At 48.8% G+C, this 15,718-nt stretch overlaps 1 protein-coding gene across 1 annotated transcript in view; it reads left to right on the forward strand.

Annotated features, from left to right (window-relative positions):
* The first annotated feature begins 6,751 nt into the window (after nt 1–6,751).
* Nucleotides 6,752–15,718, forward strand: part of GAD1 (glutamate decarboxylase 1) — a 33,437-nt gene continuing 24,470 nt past the window's right edge. Inside the window, exons 1-4 of the mRNA XM_002198498.7 lie at nt 6,752–7,107; nt 8,257–8,402; nt 10,138–10,200; nt 15,284–15,442. Of these exons, the coding sequence (XP_002198534.2) occupies nt 8,333–8,402; nt 10,138–10,200; nt 15,284–15,442 (292 nt within the window). The 5' untranslated portion in view covers nt 6,752–7,107; nt 8,257–8,332. The remainder of the gene's footprint in view (nt 7,108–8,256; nt 8,403–10,137; nt 10,201–15,283; nt 15,443–15,718) is intronic.

Raw genomic sequence — 15,718 nt, forward strand, 5'->3', positions numbered from 1 at the left:
GCTTTGCAGGGTCTGTTTCTTTGTTTAACCCCAGCATCATAAAGAGCACGAAATCACAGGTTTGGAGATTAATTACTTGAAGAGATCTTCCTGTGTTGCAGAAGAGCCTTTGCAGGTCTCCAGTATTTTATCTTGGTCCAAGTTACAATATCTTGGTATCCCAGTGGCATCTCAGGTCATTCCTGGAGTCCCTGTCATTACCAGTGTGTTCTTGTTTTTCTGTAGAGAATTAATGCAAAATGAAAATCAAGGATGATTGTTTAGTGTCAAATGGTTTTTGAAAGGATTTTGCATCTTTTGAGCTCAGTTAGTTAGCTGGCTGGCTGGCTGGTTGTTTAAAATATGCATTTTTAAACTGACTGTTGACCAAAAAACATTTAAAAATAGCAGATCAATCTGTAATGCATTTACTTGAACAAGAATTTCTTAAATTTCTTAGGAGTTATCCTTCATCTACCTGGATCCCCTGCTGTATTTTAGGAAGAGTTTATTCACTCACTAAGACAGTGGTTTTTTTCAACATTTTAAAAACCAGTAACCAGAATGCAGTTCTGCTTACTGCAGCTGAAGTCTGTTGCAGCATTTTCTACAGCCTGCCTCTAGCAAGCAGTGGTTATGTTAATATCTGATGACATTTAGGGCTAATTTACACCAATACACAAGCCAGATTCCATGTTTAGCAGTTTAGATTCTGGAAAAGGAAATTCTGGGCTCTTTAACATTCTAGAAAAGCAATGTGTTGTTCGTTTTTGCAGTTCTTCAGATCCCTAAAGCCTCTTTAACAGAATTTTCTCTGAAGGAGGAAGCCAGTGGAACATCTGTAAACTTTTCTGGGTGGCATGACTAGTCCCAGGCTGGTGTTCTGTCGTTGGTGTTCTCTCTGTAGCTGCAGAGGAATGCAAGTAGGCTTGCTACCTGCCCTGGGGAGAACAGAGCAGTTGGAAACCAGAGCATGACCCATTGTACTCTCCTGAATCCCTTCCCAGACAGTTCCTTTAAACCCTTTAATATTACGAAGAGAGAAGTTATACTTGATTCACTGCTCAGACCAGTGCTGCACTTTATCTCCTGTGTATTTGCTTTTAAAAACTTTGTTGTGGCTAAACTGTTAAAGATAGCATTGTGGAGGCTCTCAGTTCAGCCAAAGAGAGAACAGAGGATTCTCCCAGGCTTCAGGCCTGGAAAACTTGGAGAGAAAGAATTTAAACAATTATTATATCTCTTTCTGTTCATGTTGTTTATAGGTATGTTCTACCACAGTGTGCTATTCATGGATGGATCACCAATAGTGTGAAAGGTTTTTACTTTGACATCAATGAAGTCTCACTTTAGCAATCCTAGTTATAAAAAGACACTACTTCTTAATAATAAGCCCTCTTTTTCACCTTCTGTAACTTAAAATAGTTTCATCCCATTGCTAACTCAACAGCATTAAACGTTGCTAAGTTCTGTCTCTTGTTCTAGTGCTGAGTTACTAATGTTGTCCAGATGACAGCAGGTCTGTTTTTTCCTGTGGTTGTCTTCTTCAAGTGCAACTATCAGAATACCATTAACAGGAGTCAAGAGCATTAGGTAAGTGTATGCTTGCACAGAAGTTTTGAAAGGCCAAAGGAGACAAGATTTTATTACATAAATAGATTGGAATATGTGTCTGTAAAAAGTCAACTCTAATCTGATTTTTCTGTCTGGGAGATGTCTTCAATTTGAATTACCTCTCTTAATCTGGGGGAAGTGGTTTTGTCCTTAAAAATGCCCCTCAGTATTTTCATAATCTTCCATACTTGTACTGAATAGAGAAGCCCATGTAACTAATGATTGCTTTGCTTAAAGTTCAGGCACATTTCTATTACTTCCAAATAGGAATCTGTTAGTTGTAAAAATGCTAATGAAATCCATTTGGAATAGGGAAGATTAACTACTCAGTCTAACAGAGAGAAAGGATTTTTTTTTCTTACCTGTCCATCTGGTTTTTTCTGGTGGACAAACATGTCTTGGTAGACAAGCACATATCACTCTACTTTTCATAGTGCAGTGTGCCTGTTGTCCATCTTTGTAGCTGTTACCATCCTGTTTGTGTTTCTGTGCTTTGATTGCCCTGTGTTAAAAAATGTAAGTATTGGTGCTTTGTTTAAATTCTGTATTTCAATCAGGTGCACTTAACCTTCCATTTTGGAAGCTATTTTTATTTCCATTTCTGTAATATTGTAGCTAAAAAGAAACCAGAGGAAGGAAGGGTTTCAAATGCAGTGATGCGGGAAATCTGCTATTTCACCAGTACTGATGGCTATCCAGGGCAAACTAACCGACTTATCCAGGGCAAAACCTGACTTATCCACCACAGAGGAAAGAGGAGGGGAAAGGGGGAAAAAATAAAACTAAACAAACAAAAACCAAAACAAACAAAAACCCAAAGCAACTAACCAAAACAAAAAATCCTAGCTAAGATCACAACTTTAATGATCCCGAAAACTTTTGAGACTTGCAAAGCCAATACCTGAAATTCAGTTATTGAGAAGTGTTTTTTTTTAAAGTAACAGAAAAGCCCATGCTTTTTGTTTCTTGAGGATTATTTATGAAATATGCTTAATTTAAACAATCATGTGTTAAAAAATCCCAGAATCCAGCTCTCCAAATTTGTTCTGAGATTGGAGAATCAAACTGCACAATCTCCTGCAGCAGCATTCCTGAAACTGCTGAATGTTCTCATTGTAAACTGATGCCCTCCTCTGGGATAAAAATACATAATTCAGTGATATGTATCAATTATAATATCATAAGGGGAAAAATATCCAGGCATTAGCTGTCTTGGCTCTACAGGGTTACTGGGGGAAGTAGGAAATAAATTTCCTTTCAGACACAGGGTAAAATTGCAACCTCCTAAAACTGGTAGAGAGTGTACACTTACTGGTGTACTATCACTTCTGTTACTCTTTCAAGTTGCAATCACAGTTACCTAACTTAAGTAATTTGTTTGATCCATCTAGATAAAAAAGGTTTTATTTTGTTACAGCTTGGAAGTCAGGGGACTCTGTTTCTTTTCATGTTTGCTTGGGGGTATTGGGAGTTGGGATTTTCCACTGCTATTGTTTCAGGATGTGGGTTGTTCTTGGGATGTTTTTCAGATGAAGCAGATCAAAATGGACAACATGACATGCCAGCATGGATCAGGAAGGGGACATCCTGAAACAAGAAGCCACAAAGTATGTAAAACAATGTGCTTCAGATTAGACTTTTCTAAATGCCCTTCATCACAGCAGTGCTGAATGTTCTGTCTGGCAGTTCATATTGAGCTGTCTTTGAAATTCGAGTGATGTACATGATCCTTAAATATGGGCCAGTTGGGTACATCAGTACTGACTGTTCATAAACCCAAAGCAAACACATCATTCATCCTCTATTAGTTTTTGTCAAGTTATAGAGAACAGCAAAAGTTATCTGTAGCATAGGAGTATAAATCCACAGTCTTCACCAAATTTCCTTTGTAGAATTTTCTGGACAGGGCCAAGTAATCCAAATAATCAGAGCACTAATTTATTATTTTTTCTCTTGGCATGTTCATTTTTTTTCATTACAGATATACAGAAATTTATTATCTGTATTTTTAAGTACCAAAGATGATAGCCATAAAAGTTTTGAAAAACTTAATTTTGAACAATTTTCCAATTTTTCTATGTCAAGAGTTAATGAAATTTATTATTTAAATGATTTCATTTTATCTAAGATACAGGTAAGGTAGACATTTTTGTATACCAGGAATTGTAGGAAAAGACTGAATGCAATAAATATAATTTGTAATAATGTACTGGATTACAAATTATAGCTGTATTACTAAAAAGAAAAACTCACAGGCTGCAAAGACAAAAATACAAACCCTCAGGTCCAGAAACACCACAGATGTTCTCTGTACTTACTGTTGTATACAGTTTCACATAAAGAATTTGCCTAATCCCAGCCTGCTAAAATATTCGTAATCCACACAAAATGGCAATTAAAAGGCAACACAGAACATTCATGGAGGGAACCCCCCACAATAATAATAATCACCAGAAGTCAAATTTGTTTTCCTGCCTGCAGATAAATGCATATACAACATGACTATAGTTCAGAATATGAAGAAATAAGAAGTGTTATGGCACAGGGACTTTTCTCCATTTGCCTCTCCATTGTCATGTATCTACATTTTGACCTCCTTACAGTGTAGGCAGGAGGTGCTCATCTCTCTTAAAATATTGTATGCAGCTCCAAACAGTGACTATTCAAATCTGCAGGTTGCAATACAAATAGTGGTTTTTTTCCTGTTTGACAGCCATTGTTTATATGTCCACATCTATAAAAACTATATAATTATTGAGTAGTCTTTATTGCTAAATATATTTATTGTATCACGTTCATTCCTTTGCACACTCAGGGTATTCAAGATTCATATTTTAGCATGTGCCATTTGTGGATGGAGGTGAATTCAAGAAATACCCCAGGTCTGGCTTTTTAAAGTGAGTTCTAGTTGATGTGCTGCTTACAAGCTTCAGCTAAGGGAATTACATATCTTCATCCTACTGTCTTGCTGATACCACGCATCAATGGTTTTTCCTGTGTTTCACATCATCAGTAAACATCTGGATTCAAAGCAAAGCCGAAGTCTTCTGGATCCCCAGCTGCGAAGATACTCTCTCTAACCCGTGCCTAGAGTGCACTCGAGCAGTAGCCTCAGGGAAGGGACAGTCACATGCAAGGAGAAAAGAGCAGATTGCTTCAGCAGCACAGCTGGAGGGGAAGACTTTGAACTCTCTCGGTGAAAGCGGCACATCTCTGAGTGCCCTAGCCTGGGCGTGTACACCTGGCAAGGATGTTTCAAAGATTTCAATTGTTGTGGCGAGTTCTGAATGAAGTCGCTGAGCTGGAGTAGTTCGGGTTCAGGTCGGATTTTCAAGCAGGTCCGTTGCAAATGAAAATTAGCAAGCGTTTCCAGGCGTGCTGTAGAGCCACGCTGTAGATGAGCGAGGGAGGGACGCGCGGAGCCCCCAGGGTTTGCTGCTTTCCCCTTGCCGCCGCCGGGGCCAGGACGAATATACGGTGGTGAGCGCGGGCTCGGAGCAGCCGCACCGCGGCCGGGCGTCTGCGCAGGGCTTTGCGGAGCGTCTGGGCTTGAGAGGCAGCGCCACCCAGAGGGGCCGTGAGGCGGGGAGCGGGGCCGGGCCCGGTGGGGCTCGCTCTCGGCATCCTCCTGCACGGCCGGGAGGGAGCGAGCGCTCCGCACACCCGCCGGGCCGTGCGAGGCTGCTGCCCGCGCCCCCCGAGCGCGCCGCTCACCCAGAGCCGGAGCGGGCGCTGACCGAGGTGCTGAGCGAGAGCCGGGAGCGCCGCGCCGCCGGGCGGAAAGTGCTATCTCCAGCGTGCCGCGGAAGGCTCGCTTGGCTCCTTCCCCTCGCGGGTCTCAGATTCTACAAGGAAGTCAATATTTATGTTAAACCATGTCTGTTTACTCCGGACACACGCACTTCTGGAAAGCCAGAAGGAAAGGAAAAAGCGTGTAGGGCATACACCTAGGCGGGTCGTGCCTCACAGTGACTGATGGCTTAGGGGTTCTTTGTGTGGTCTTTCGTTGAGTTTTTGTATTGCAGTCCTGCCATTACTTCCTTTGAACGTTTGTTTACATTTATAAAGACAATTAGTTACAGTTATATTATTATTACTCACACTCTGCACTGAGCAATTGTCTTGCTCAATTGGTTGAAACCAGCTTTAAAATGATAGTCTAGATACGAGAAAAGGTCATGTTAGCTAGGGCCATTAATATCTGTAAAGCTATGTTTAAAAACTGGCCTTTGTGCTGTCGGTGTTTTTGTTACATGTCCAGTTCCTAGAGAGCAAGTGTGCTTGACAAAGCAGTTGTCTTGGCTACTTAATGCTGTCAGTCGGATGGTTTCCTTTACCAAACGGGCTTGTAAGTTTTTGCTTTTCCCTCGAGTCCTTCAGAAAGGACACAGCCCTGATGCTCATTGCACTGCCTAGCATCTCCTGCATAAGATGAAATTCTCTGGCTCCATCAGACTGTTTCCCCTCCTCTCTTCTTATTGCGGATTCCTCCCAGCCCCTTATGTGACACCTTTTTGAGAAGGGTTTGGTTTAGGCATCTGCATAGCTACCGTGACATGCTGAAATACAGCACCGCGGTCACAACCACAAAATGTTGGCTAAGCATATTCGGGGTGTGGGTTGTCATGGGGTTGTCAGGGGTATGAAAAGCTTGTTATCTTAATGTTTCTGGTTTTAGCAAAGGGATGTCTGGTATAAAATCGTAATCTAATGGCAACACTGAGGGCAAGTCACAGGCATCCAGGTGTTCCCCTTCAGCGGTACCCGTGCCTCTGCCACCCTCTGGCGGGGAGGAGCGGGGCGAGCCGCGGGAACCACGGACTGAGCCAGCGGGTCACATCAGACCTTCGACACGGCGGAGCGGGGGACAGGGGGTGTTGCTAAGCTACAATTCACACGAACCTCGCCTGGCTCACTCGAGTCTCGCACCGTGCTCAGGGGAGGGCCGGGACGGGAGTTCGGCCGCGTCGCCTCACCGGTGCGCCGATGTGTACGGTGCCTATTAGCACAGCTGGCGACCTCGGGTCAAGCCGGTGCTGTCTAGGGGAAACCTCTGGATCCATCCTCACGAGGTGCTTAACGAGGGGCTCGCACGGCAGAACCGCCTGCCTGGGGTGCCGCCCCTGCCGCGGCTGGACAGCCCCACCCGCCGCGGGACTCAGCCCCGCCGCCCCGGGGCGAAGCAGACCCGCGGCAGCAGCCGGGGCCGGTGGGCCGCCCTTCCCCGCCCCAGCCGGCCGCCCCAGCGGTCCCCAGCCCCCGTGCGGAGTGGAGGCGGTGGCGGCAGTCCTGTGACTCATGCCTGCGTCGAAGCAGATCAACCGGCGATTCACGCTTTTAAAAAAGCAAATCCGAGCACTTCTGGGAAAAAAGGTCATCTCGCATTAAATTCCGCGGCGCGATTGATATTCCGACGTCGTTTCTGGCAGAGTTTATAAGCGGCGGGTCGCTCCCAGGCTAGAGTCGCCCTGCCAACCTGGACTACGACAATAAGAGTGTGCGCTCGCCTCCTCGGTAAGTGTCCTCTAAACAGCATCCTGGTTTTTTTTTTTTTTTTTCAAGCCTTTGGGAACCTCTGGAGCATTTTTTCTCCCACAAATCGGTTTTGGTCGCTGTCGTATGGATAGAGGAATAACGTTTTTTTTGATACCGCCCTAGACATAGTGTTAACCTGTTACTTCACTTCTAGGCATTGTCTAGAAAATATCTTCTGCTTATGGCTGTTTTCTTTCTCGTCTTAAAAAAATTTAATTACCTGTTTTCCATTGAAATCATTGATCCGTTGCGTTTACACGCGGGTGTAAATCCACCTAGCAGTGGAAATGAATCGGTAGCTACCGATTTGAAAAAAACCGCTAACAAAGAAAGCGTTCTTTCGTTACCGCGACCTTCATTTTCTTTACAAGGAGAAGAAAATAAATCGCAGGTAGACGTGGGGACAAAGAGACGAGCTGGGCAGTGACCCGGCAATTCTCGATCAGCGACCCTGTATTGGTTATCGGAACGCCGTGTCCGCCAGGAAAGAGCTGAACATCTGGCGAGGAGAGAGGGCTGCTCCTACTCCTTCCCTTCCCCAGACAGACATGCCTCTCCTGCCATTTGCGCCGCTAAAGCGAGCACGGGCACGGGAGATCGCTGGTTAGTGCTGGAGCACAGAGTGGCCCCAGTTTGCTGAAACATGTATGTGCAAATTCACATGTATGTAGCGCCTGTCATTGGACCTGGGCAAAACGCACCTTTGTGGTGGCGGGGTTTTATCTGTCAGTCTTTCCTGAATGCTCAGCCTGACGTGTGTTTGGTAAAGCCCAGAAGCGGGCTGTGTTTGGGATTGTAGGTCGTTTGGGGCTGGTGATTTCGAAGTCCGCTTTGCACGTTGGTCTCCATTTGATGCGAGCCGTATAACTGCCCTGCTCAGTGGCCACCGATATAATTGCTATAGGCTTCATGCTCTGCTAAATCCGTCATTCAGGCGCGGGGGGTAGCGCCCTGGAATCTAGGGAAGGGAAGATTTTGCTCTTCAGTCTGTCGAGGCATTTTCCCGGTTCGGCCGGTCCTGCCGCCGCCTCGGGACCTGCGCGGCTGCCGCCCGCTGACGTCTGGACGGGACTCTGGTGCGGTGCTCCAGGAGACTAGACTACTAAACCCGCCTGTTCTTCCTTCCAGCAAATTCCTTGCTGCCCACCCCTCAGAGGAATATCGAGGAAATACGAGCTCCGAGGACCGGGGCTTTTCTGAAGGGATGGCTTCCTCTGCTCCCTCATCCTCCAACGCTGCTCCGGACCCCACCCCACCTAATCTGCGACCTACAAGTAGGTTTTAATATTCTCCTCGTTTTAAGTGTTTTGGAGGCTTTCTCCATTTAGGCTCAGAAAGACCGGTTTCGAAACGAAATGATACATCTGTGAAGCCTTGTTCCGCGCCATTAAGCAAGGTGCGGAAAGTGCTCTACACAAAGAAACCATCTTCCTATTTGGAACAAGAGAGGTCGGTCCGTGGCGAGTAAAACGCTGTAGGGAAAAGCCCACCTTACTGGCCAATGTTGTCTTTATCTTACAGCCGCGTTTGGGAGATACAGACAATAAACTGACCTCCCAGATGAACAACAAAATCGGGATGTTGGAAGGGGTGAGGAGAAAACGAATCAGTTAAAGGGCGAAGTTACACCAGGGTATTAAAGCAGGTGTCTCCCAGCTACATTTTATATAAATGCTAATGCTGCAGCTTCTTTTCAGCCTACGCTGAAGCCTGTAATCAAGCGAAATTTGGATGCTAATTGCAGCTTTTCAAAGCTTTATATTCCTAATTGCTCTGAATTCGCCTTGAGTTATTGAGGTGTGAGTGGGAAGCAGAGGCTGCTGCAGGTGGATAGAGAATCAGTTTATAAGCCCTGCCAGGCAGTTCAGACCATTGCCTACAGGAAAAAAAAAATTAAAAACCCGAACAATAAGAGGCTCGATGTTATGAAGCATCAGAGACAAAGAGCGGGCAACACTAAGAAATGACAGGTTGTGAGGGACAGCAGAGCAGGTAATAGCTTTTACCCTGAAAGAGGTCCGAGACACGGAGCATCGGAGTCATTATTGTCATTATTCGGAAACTGGAACAAACGGGAAAGGGGGCGAACGGCAGAACTGGGTCTTGTTTCAGGCGCGCGTGGCAGGCACTGCTGCCTTCGACTGAGGTGTCACGCAGAGAAATCGAATTAATTGGCAACACGGCTAAAACAAAGATAACCGCTGGCAGCAGCATCCTGCCCTGCCCACACGGGCTCCCCACCCCCGGGCACGGGCAGCGCCCCTGCCGAGAGGGTCTCTCCGCGCGGTCGGGAGCGCCTTGGCTCTTCCCCCTCCCCGAGAGTCAGGCCGCTGCCTCCGTGCTTGGGTGAGCCGTCTGAAACCTTCTCCCCTCACGCCACGTCAGCCACCCCCAGCCCCCGCTCGCCCTCTGGGGTCCGTCGCTACTGGACTTGCGGCTGCCCCGTGCCGTGAGCGACGAACGGGAGAGGCTCGGTAGTGCCTGTGGCCGCGGCTGGCGCACCCTCCACCTCCGTCCTGGGCTTCGTTCCCCGCTTCCCGTGGGCTCAGTTGGGGCCGACCGGGGCGTGTCCGAGCCACGACTCGAGGGGCTGGGAATCAGCCTGTTCCCTCTGGGGGTGCGGTCCCAGTAGGGCCGTCGGGGGCCCGTCAGTCCGTCCGAGACTCAATGATGCGAGTCCGATCATCTAGTCAAATACTATTTTTCACCCAATTAATTTCTGAACTCTTTTGTGACCCCATTTCACGCCACTTTATTTTAAGCTGCTGCTTCCCTGGAGCCCCGCCAGTAAATGATGAGATGTCGGGTCCCGGGTGCCTTTGCCTCTCCTCCGGGCAGGCCAGCATGTCACCTCGCTGTCATTCGAGCCTCAGCTGCCCCGCGCCCAGCGCCGCCGGGCTCGGTGTCAGCCGTTTCTCACGGCTATGGAGCCGCGCGGGGGACCGGGGTGGGGCGCGGCGGCCGGACAGCCCCGCCGCCCCAGGGGAACAACTCTGCTCTCTCTTCCAGCTTACGACTCATGGTGCGGTGTGGCTCACGGGTGCACCAGGAAGATCGGGCTGAAGATATGCGGTAAGTGCGGCCGTACGACACCCCGCACACCCACGCGTGACGGCGCGGTCGCCCCGGCGGGGGCAGCCCCGGCCGAACGCCACCCGCCGGGCCTGCCTCGGCCGCCCCCTGCCGGCCGCAGGGCGGCTCCGCGGCCCCGGCCCCGCCGCTGTGCCCTCCCGTGGGCTGGCGGCGGCCGAGGTTTGTCCGCCGGGGGAGGGACGGCGGCGGCCCCGCTGCCCCTCCTGCCACATACGGGGGGTGCAGGCGCCGGGCGCTCCGGGCGAAGAAAGCTCAGGACCCGCCGGAGAGGCCGGCCGGGAGGAAAGCTGGGGGGTGGGGGGCCGGTTCGCCGCCTCTCACTGTCTGAAATTTTTCAGCCTTATCTGACTAGAAAATACGGATCTCCTGGGGAAAAAAAAAAAGATTAACGAGAGCCTTATTAAAGAGCAATTCATCAGCTTGCTGTTCTGGTAAGATAGCGCTGGCAGCCAGTCAGCGCTCAGGCACATGAAATGCAGAAGGGAAACAAATGCACAATCAGATCGCAACGTTATAGCAAGAGATTCATTTGCAGATAACAAGCTGTCTTCCTTCTCTAAATATCTCAGTAGCGCCTTCGCTTTCAGAGACTAACAGTCAAATCTTCATATTCTGATGGGGGAATCATTCCGTTTAGCCCATACCCCTTACGCATAGAAATTATTTCTTCTTTTCCCCTCTGTCTCTTTTGGGGGGATGGGAAATATGTCGTGGGGGAAACTAACCTTTTTTCGATGCAAAGGAGCATTTAAACCTCTTTCCCTGCTTGGTCGAGTCGAAGTTCATTCATTAAGCGTTTTGTCACCTGGAAGTTTGAACGGAAAAAAGAATCAGGGTGCAAATGTTTAGCCCTGTGTCTGTGAGAGATTTCACTGGTAGCCGCTGGCGACATTAACGAGTAGTCGCTTAGTTCTATAAATAGCTCCTGATCTGGGTTTAATGGACCATTTCCCTACCAGTCCCCTCAGTGGCTGGAGCGATCGGCATTTTCACCATCATTTTAATTTAGCCCGGCAAGCAGAACTGATAAAGTAACGCGCATTGAGGCTTGCTCCGTGTTGCTAGACTACGGGGGTTAGAGAAGGACAGCGCCGCTTCTCTCAATGAGCTCAAATACTTGAAAATTTAATGTCCCACCATTTTGGATTTGAGAAAGACATAAGAGAGCGTGGTGAAGGCTTTGTGAAGGGAGTTCAAGACAAGCTGTATTTCTGGTTGTGGTTTGCTGCTCAGTTTTCCTTTACTGGCTCTTTTCTGTTTTACACGAAGAATATACTCTGAATAGTGAGCGATGCCGTTTTGGAATATTCAGATTTGATCAGGACCACTGTTTTTGCTTGTATGGGCTCTCCCATTTGACTGGAACACCTTCACAAAGACATACAGGGAAGGTTGCCTATGGTAAACAGAGTGAGGTGTTAAGGTTGCTAAGAATCCTAATTAAAATGCTAAACGAGTTGACATTTGACTGTTGCAAGTGATACCTTCTTGTCCTTACCTTTCACAAGATATCATTCCAGACCCTAAATATTGTATAGTCACAAAGGCGCCTTGGAATTGTTCCTTTTGTGCATATCACACTGAAATCGATTAATTTTGAATGGGTTTGACATTTTCAATAATTTCGTAGCCCAGATGTATGTAGTTTCTTCATAAATAACTGAGCGAATTAAGGATTAGCTTTTTTTCCTTTTCTGGTTGAAAGCCACTGCCTGAAAAGAGCGCTGCCGCTACTGCTACCCCCACCCCTCCCGACCCCTTCCCCCCCCTTCACTATTCATCGCTGCACATATCCACCTAAAAAAAACCAACCAAAAAACCAAAACAAAGCCAAAACTAAACCCCTATTTTAAGCAGTTTAATGAACTGTCACGGTGGCCAAAATATGGGCATATTTCCCCATGTATCTGGATTTGTATGCTACACTCCCATTGTGGCAATTGTTATTGCTGAGACTGATCCTGTTGACATTTGGCACCGGTGGAATGCTTAACGTAGAAAAATTGCTCCTGTTTGGCCTCGGCCAGCTGATGATTCCAAACCCAGTGAGCAACGCGGGAGAGTGGGGCTTCCAAAGCAGCCATGCATGTTAGAAACTGAGCTCGTCTTCGGAGTCCGTGAGGTTTTTGCTGCCAAGCATAATTTACGCGGCGGGGTCCAGGATCTCCTGTAGCCGCCACCGACGTGCACCTCCCGATGGCTGCGGTGCGCGCCGGGACCCGGCAGGTCTGTCCCCGCCTCCCCCCAGGGCTGCGGTGCCGAGAGGGGCTCACACACCTGCCCTGTGCGAGGCCTGATGTGAAATCACGCTGAATTTGTGGTCACGTTGCGCACCGAGGTACTCCCGCGCCAATCTGGTGTCGCTCGGCTCTTGAAAACTCGGTCTCTTGAAGCACATCGATGAAAATGCACCTGCGGAACGGACCTACTGCTGAAAAAGGCTGCGCTCTCCGCTGCTCCAGGAGAAGCAGAGTGGACATTAATTCATACTTTGCTGCTTGCTGGAACTCTCCTACACCGGCCTCGCTTTTTAAGCAGGATACAGACGCAAGGTCGGCTACAGTCATGCGCTTCTCCCCGGGAGCGGAAGGGGCCTTCAAGGGCCGGGCCGGCTGTTACCCTCCTCTGCAGACCGCGAACGTCCCACACCCTCCCAGGGAGGGGCTCGGCAGACGAGATGGTCCGGCTGCTCCAGAGCGGGGGCTGTCCTTGCCCCACTCCCTTACGCCGAGTCTCCAGGTCCACGAGACACTGCCGTGGCCGAGGGACTTGAGCAGCGGCGCGTTACCTACAGCCGGATGGGCTGATGTCGGCCGGCAGCGCGATCTTTCCTTCAGGCTGTTTTCGTCCTCTAATCCTCGCCTCGAGCCTCCCCAGCGCGGCCGCGCAGCCCCGCGGGCCCCACGAGGCGCGGGCGGACAGGCCCCGTGCGCGGCCGCTTCCAGCCCCAGCTGATCCTCGGCGCCGGGACATGGCGGGCCCGGGGAGCCTCCGCGGGGAACAACAGCCGCTGAGACGTTCGGGCGAGGACTGAGCGCCCTGCCCGCAGCGTCTGGCTAGGTCAGACCCTTCAGCGAAGCCACGGCCTCGCTGGGCCCGACGAGAGTTGAACTGGAGGCAACTGCAGCCTTTGTTACTGAACAAACTCCCTCCTTCCCCAACCCTCGTCTGCACGCCGAGGGGAGCGCCAGTTGTACGAGGAGCGCGGCTCTCGGGGCAAGCGGAACGCGGCTGTTCCTACAGGCGTCTCTTCTCACGGAACTCGTCCCACTTGAGCATCCCTACTGAGAGCCTGAAAAAAGACGGGTGGGGGGAAAACAAAGCAAAATGAAGCCCCAGGACCTGGTAAAAGAGGATCCATAATTCAGTTTAGACTGCACCTGCTTCGATATCAGCTGCTTCTCCTAATGAGCAGGCAAATAGCTCTAGCTGTTGCAGGAGCTAATGATCGCTGCAAGAGCCATGAGAAGCAGCAAAAACATACCTAAACATTACATTAAAAAAACAAAAAATATATGTATATGGCTACTCTTAACTTACACACGAAGAGTTTCCCTTAAATAGTCTTTGTCTCATTCGTAAAAGCATCACAGAAAAAGACTAATCAGTAGAAGATCAGAATTAAAAGGCAAAACGTGAGATGTTCACTGAAAGCATGGCTCTGACAAACTTACCTGTGAGCGACCCTCCTGGAGACTTGTCTGGGTAGCCGACTGATGCAGAAGGGCCTGCCAGCCAAGTGCTCCAATTTCGATAGCTCTGTTGTGTCTGCCTGGCTGGCAGCACGGTCCGAGGCACAGGTACGGCGCCGGCAGCAATTGACCCAGCAGCTCACTGTCGCCCGCTTTTCTCCTCCGACGTTCAGCCCCTATGCCTGCCCAAGATGCAGGGGTCCCGTATGGCCCGTATGGAGGTGCCCACAGTCCCGGTCCGCCGTCACGGCTCCGGAGAGCAGGGACACATGGCTGGGAAGCGGAGGGCGTTGAAGAGAAGCGGCGTCGGGGAACTTGAATGAGGGAACTCAGGACGTTGTTTTTCCTCCCTGCTAAGCCCTCCTCTCTGGCGGATATCCCCAGCCGCGACGAGCCTTGTTTTCGATTGTTGCTTGTTTTAAAAGAAAATAAAGAATAAAGGAGACCGGCGCCACCGGAGTGCCTCTTCCAAACATATAGGCACACTCGGTGCAACCCGGAAGGTCAAAATCCAATGCTTTCCTTAATGACAAAAAGCCCGATACTATGAGTGTTTTTGTGGGCATCATAAATTTAATGTACCAAATCCATAAAATTAATTGTTCTCCCTGCCGTGTTTAAGTAGACCTCATTACTCGCCGCGGACTCTGCGTGGCTCCTGCCCCAATAATTCTTGGGGTGAGTGGGTTTATTATTGCCGTGACATGTACCAGCAGCAGTTGTGTTCGGGTTCTGGGTGCCAAAGATGCGTTTCCGGTGAGAGCGGAGCTCTTAAAACCTCCGGGGATGATTACTGTTAGCATCAAAGCATTTTTTCAGGTGGAAAATCCGCATAAGTACTTACTGATAATAGGGAGATGGGATTATGTGGGTACTACTGGTATCCTCAGAGCTCTAACACTCTCAGGACAGATGCTCCAGAATGGCTGCTTGCTCTCATGCCTTTTGTGCGTGAGAGCACCACGAGGAGAACTGAAAATGGCCCTGATTTTAATCATACATCGTTGCCCCTGTCTGCTAGGTCCATAAACTTCGCCTGCAGGCTGAAATAGCATTGACTCATCCTGAACTCTCTTCCAGTGGCTGATTACTGAAGTGGAATCTGTCTGATCGACTTAATAAGAATTTACCACTGCACTAAATGACGAAATTTTGTTTTTTGCATGGCTGCGTTTTTGCAGTTGGTGGCATTTTGAACTCTCCCTCCTGGAGGCAAATAGTCCCCATAAATACCCTTATTCCTGACCTCATTAGCCAGATCTAGAGCCAACACCACTTTTAACTGTTGTCTAGAGATCTGCTTTAGATATTTCTAAACATGTTGGGAAGTGAGGAAACTCTGACCTGTGCACCTTGCAATAATAATGTAGGGTTCCTGCAAAGGACCAACAGCCTGGAAGACAAGGGCCGGATCGTCAGCTCTCTGAAGGAAAGGCAGTCCTCCAAGAGCCTGCTGGCATGCGAGAACAGTGAGAAGGAATCCAGGTTCCGGCGCACCGAGACAGACTTTTCCAATCTGTATGCCAGAGGTAAACATTTTACAGTTTCTCCTTGCTCCAGCTCAGGCATGTCCCTTAGTAGTCTTGCCCTCATCTCCCCTGGAAGTCCAGCCATGTTCAGACCGTGCTTTTCCTTGGCTGTTTTTGAAGGAAGTTCTGTATCTGTGTTTTTTGGGAGCTGCACTGGCAATGTATGCTAGCTGCCTGAAAAGCAGTTTTACGTACTTTGGGCTGATCATCTGCAGCTCAGCTTCAGTGGGTCCAGGGTTTCTCCACATCCAGCATCTGGGAGGAGAGTAATTCTGG

The sequence above is a fragment of the Taeniopygia guttata genome, chromosome 7, assembly GCF_048771995.1.
Source record: "Taeniopygia guttata chromosome 7, bTaeGut7.mat, whole genome shotgun sequence".
Classification (NCBI taxonomy): domain Eukaryota; kingdom Metazoa; phylum Chordata; class Aves; order Passeriformes; family Estrildidae; genus Taeniopygia; species Taeniopygia guttata.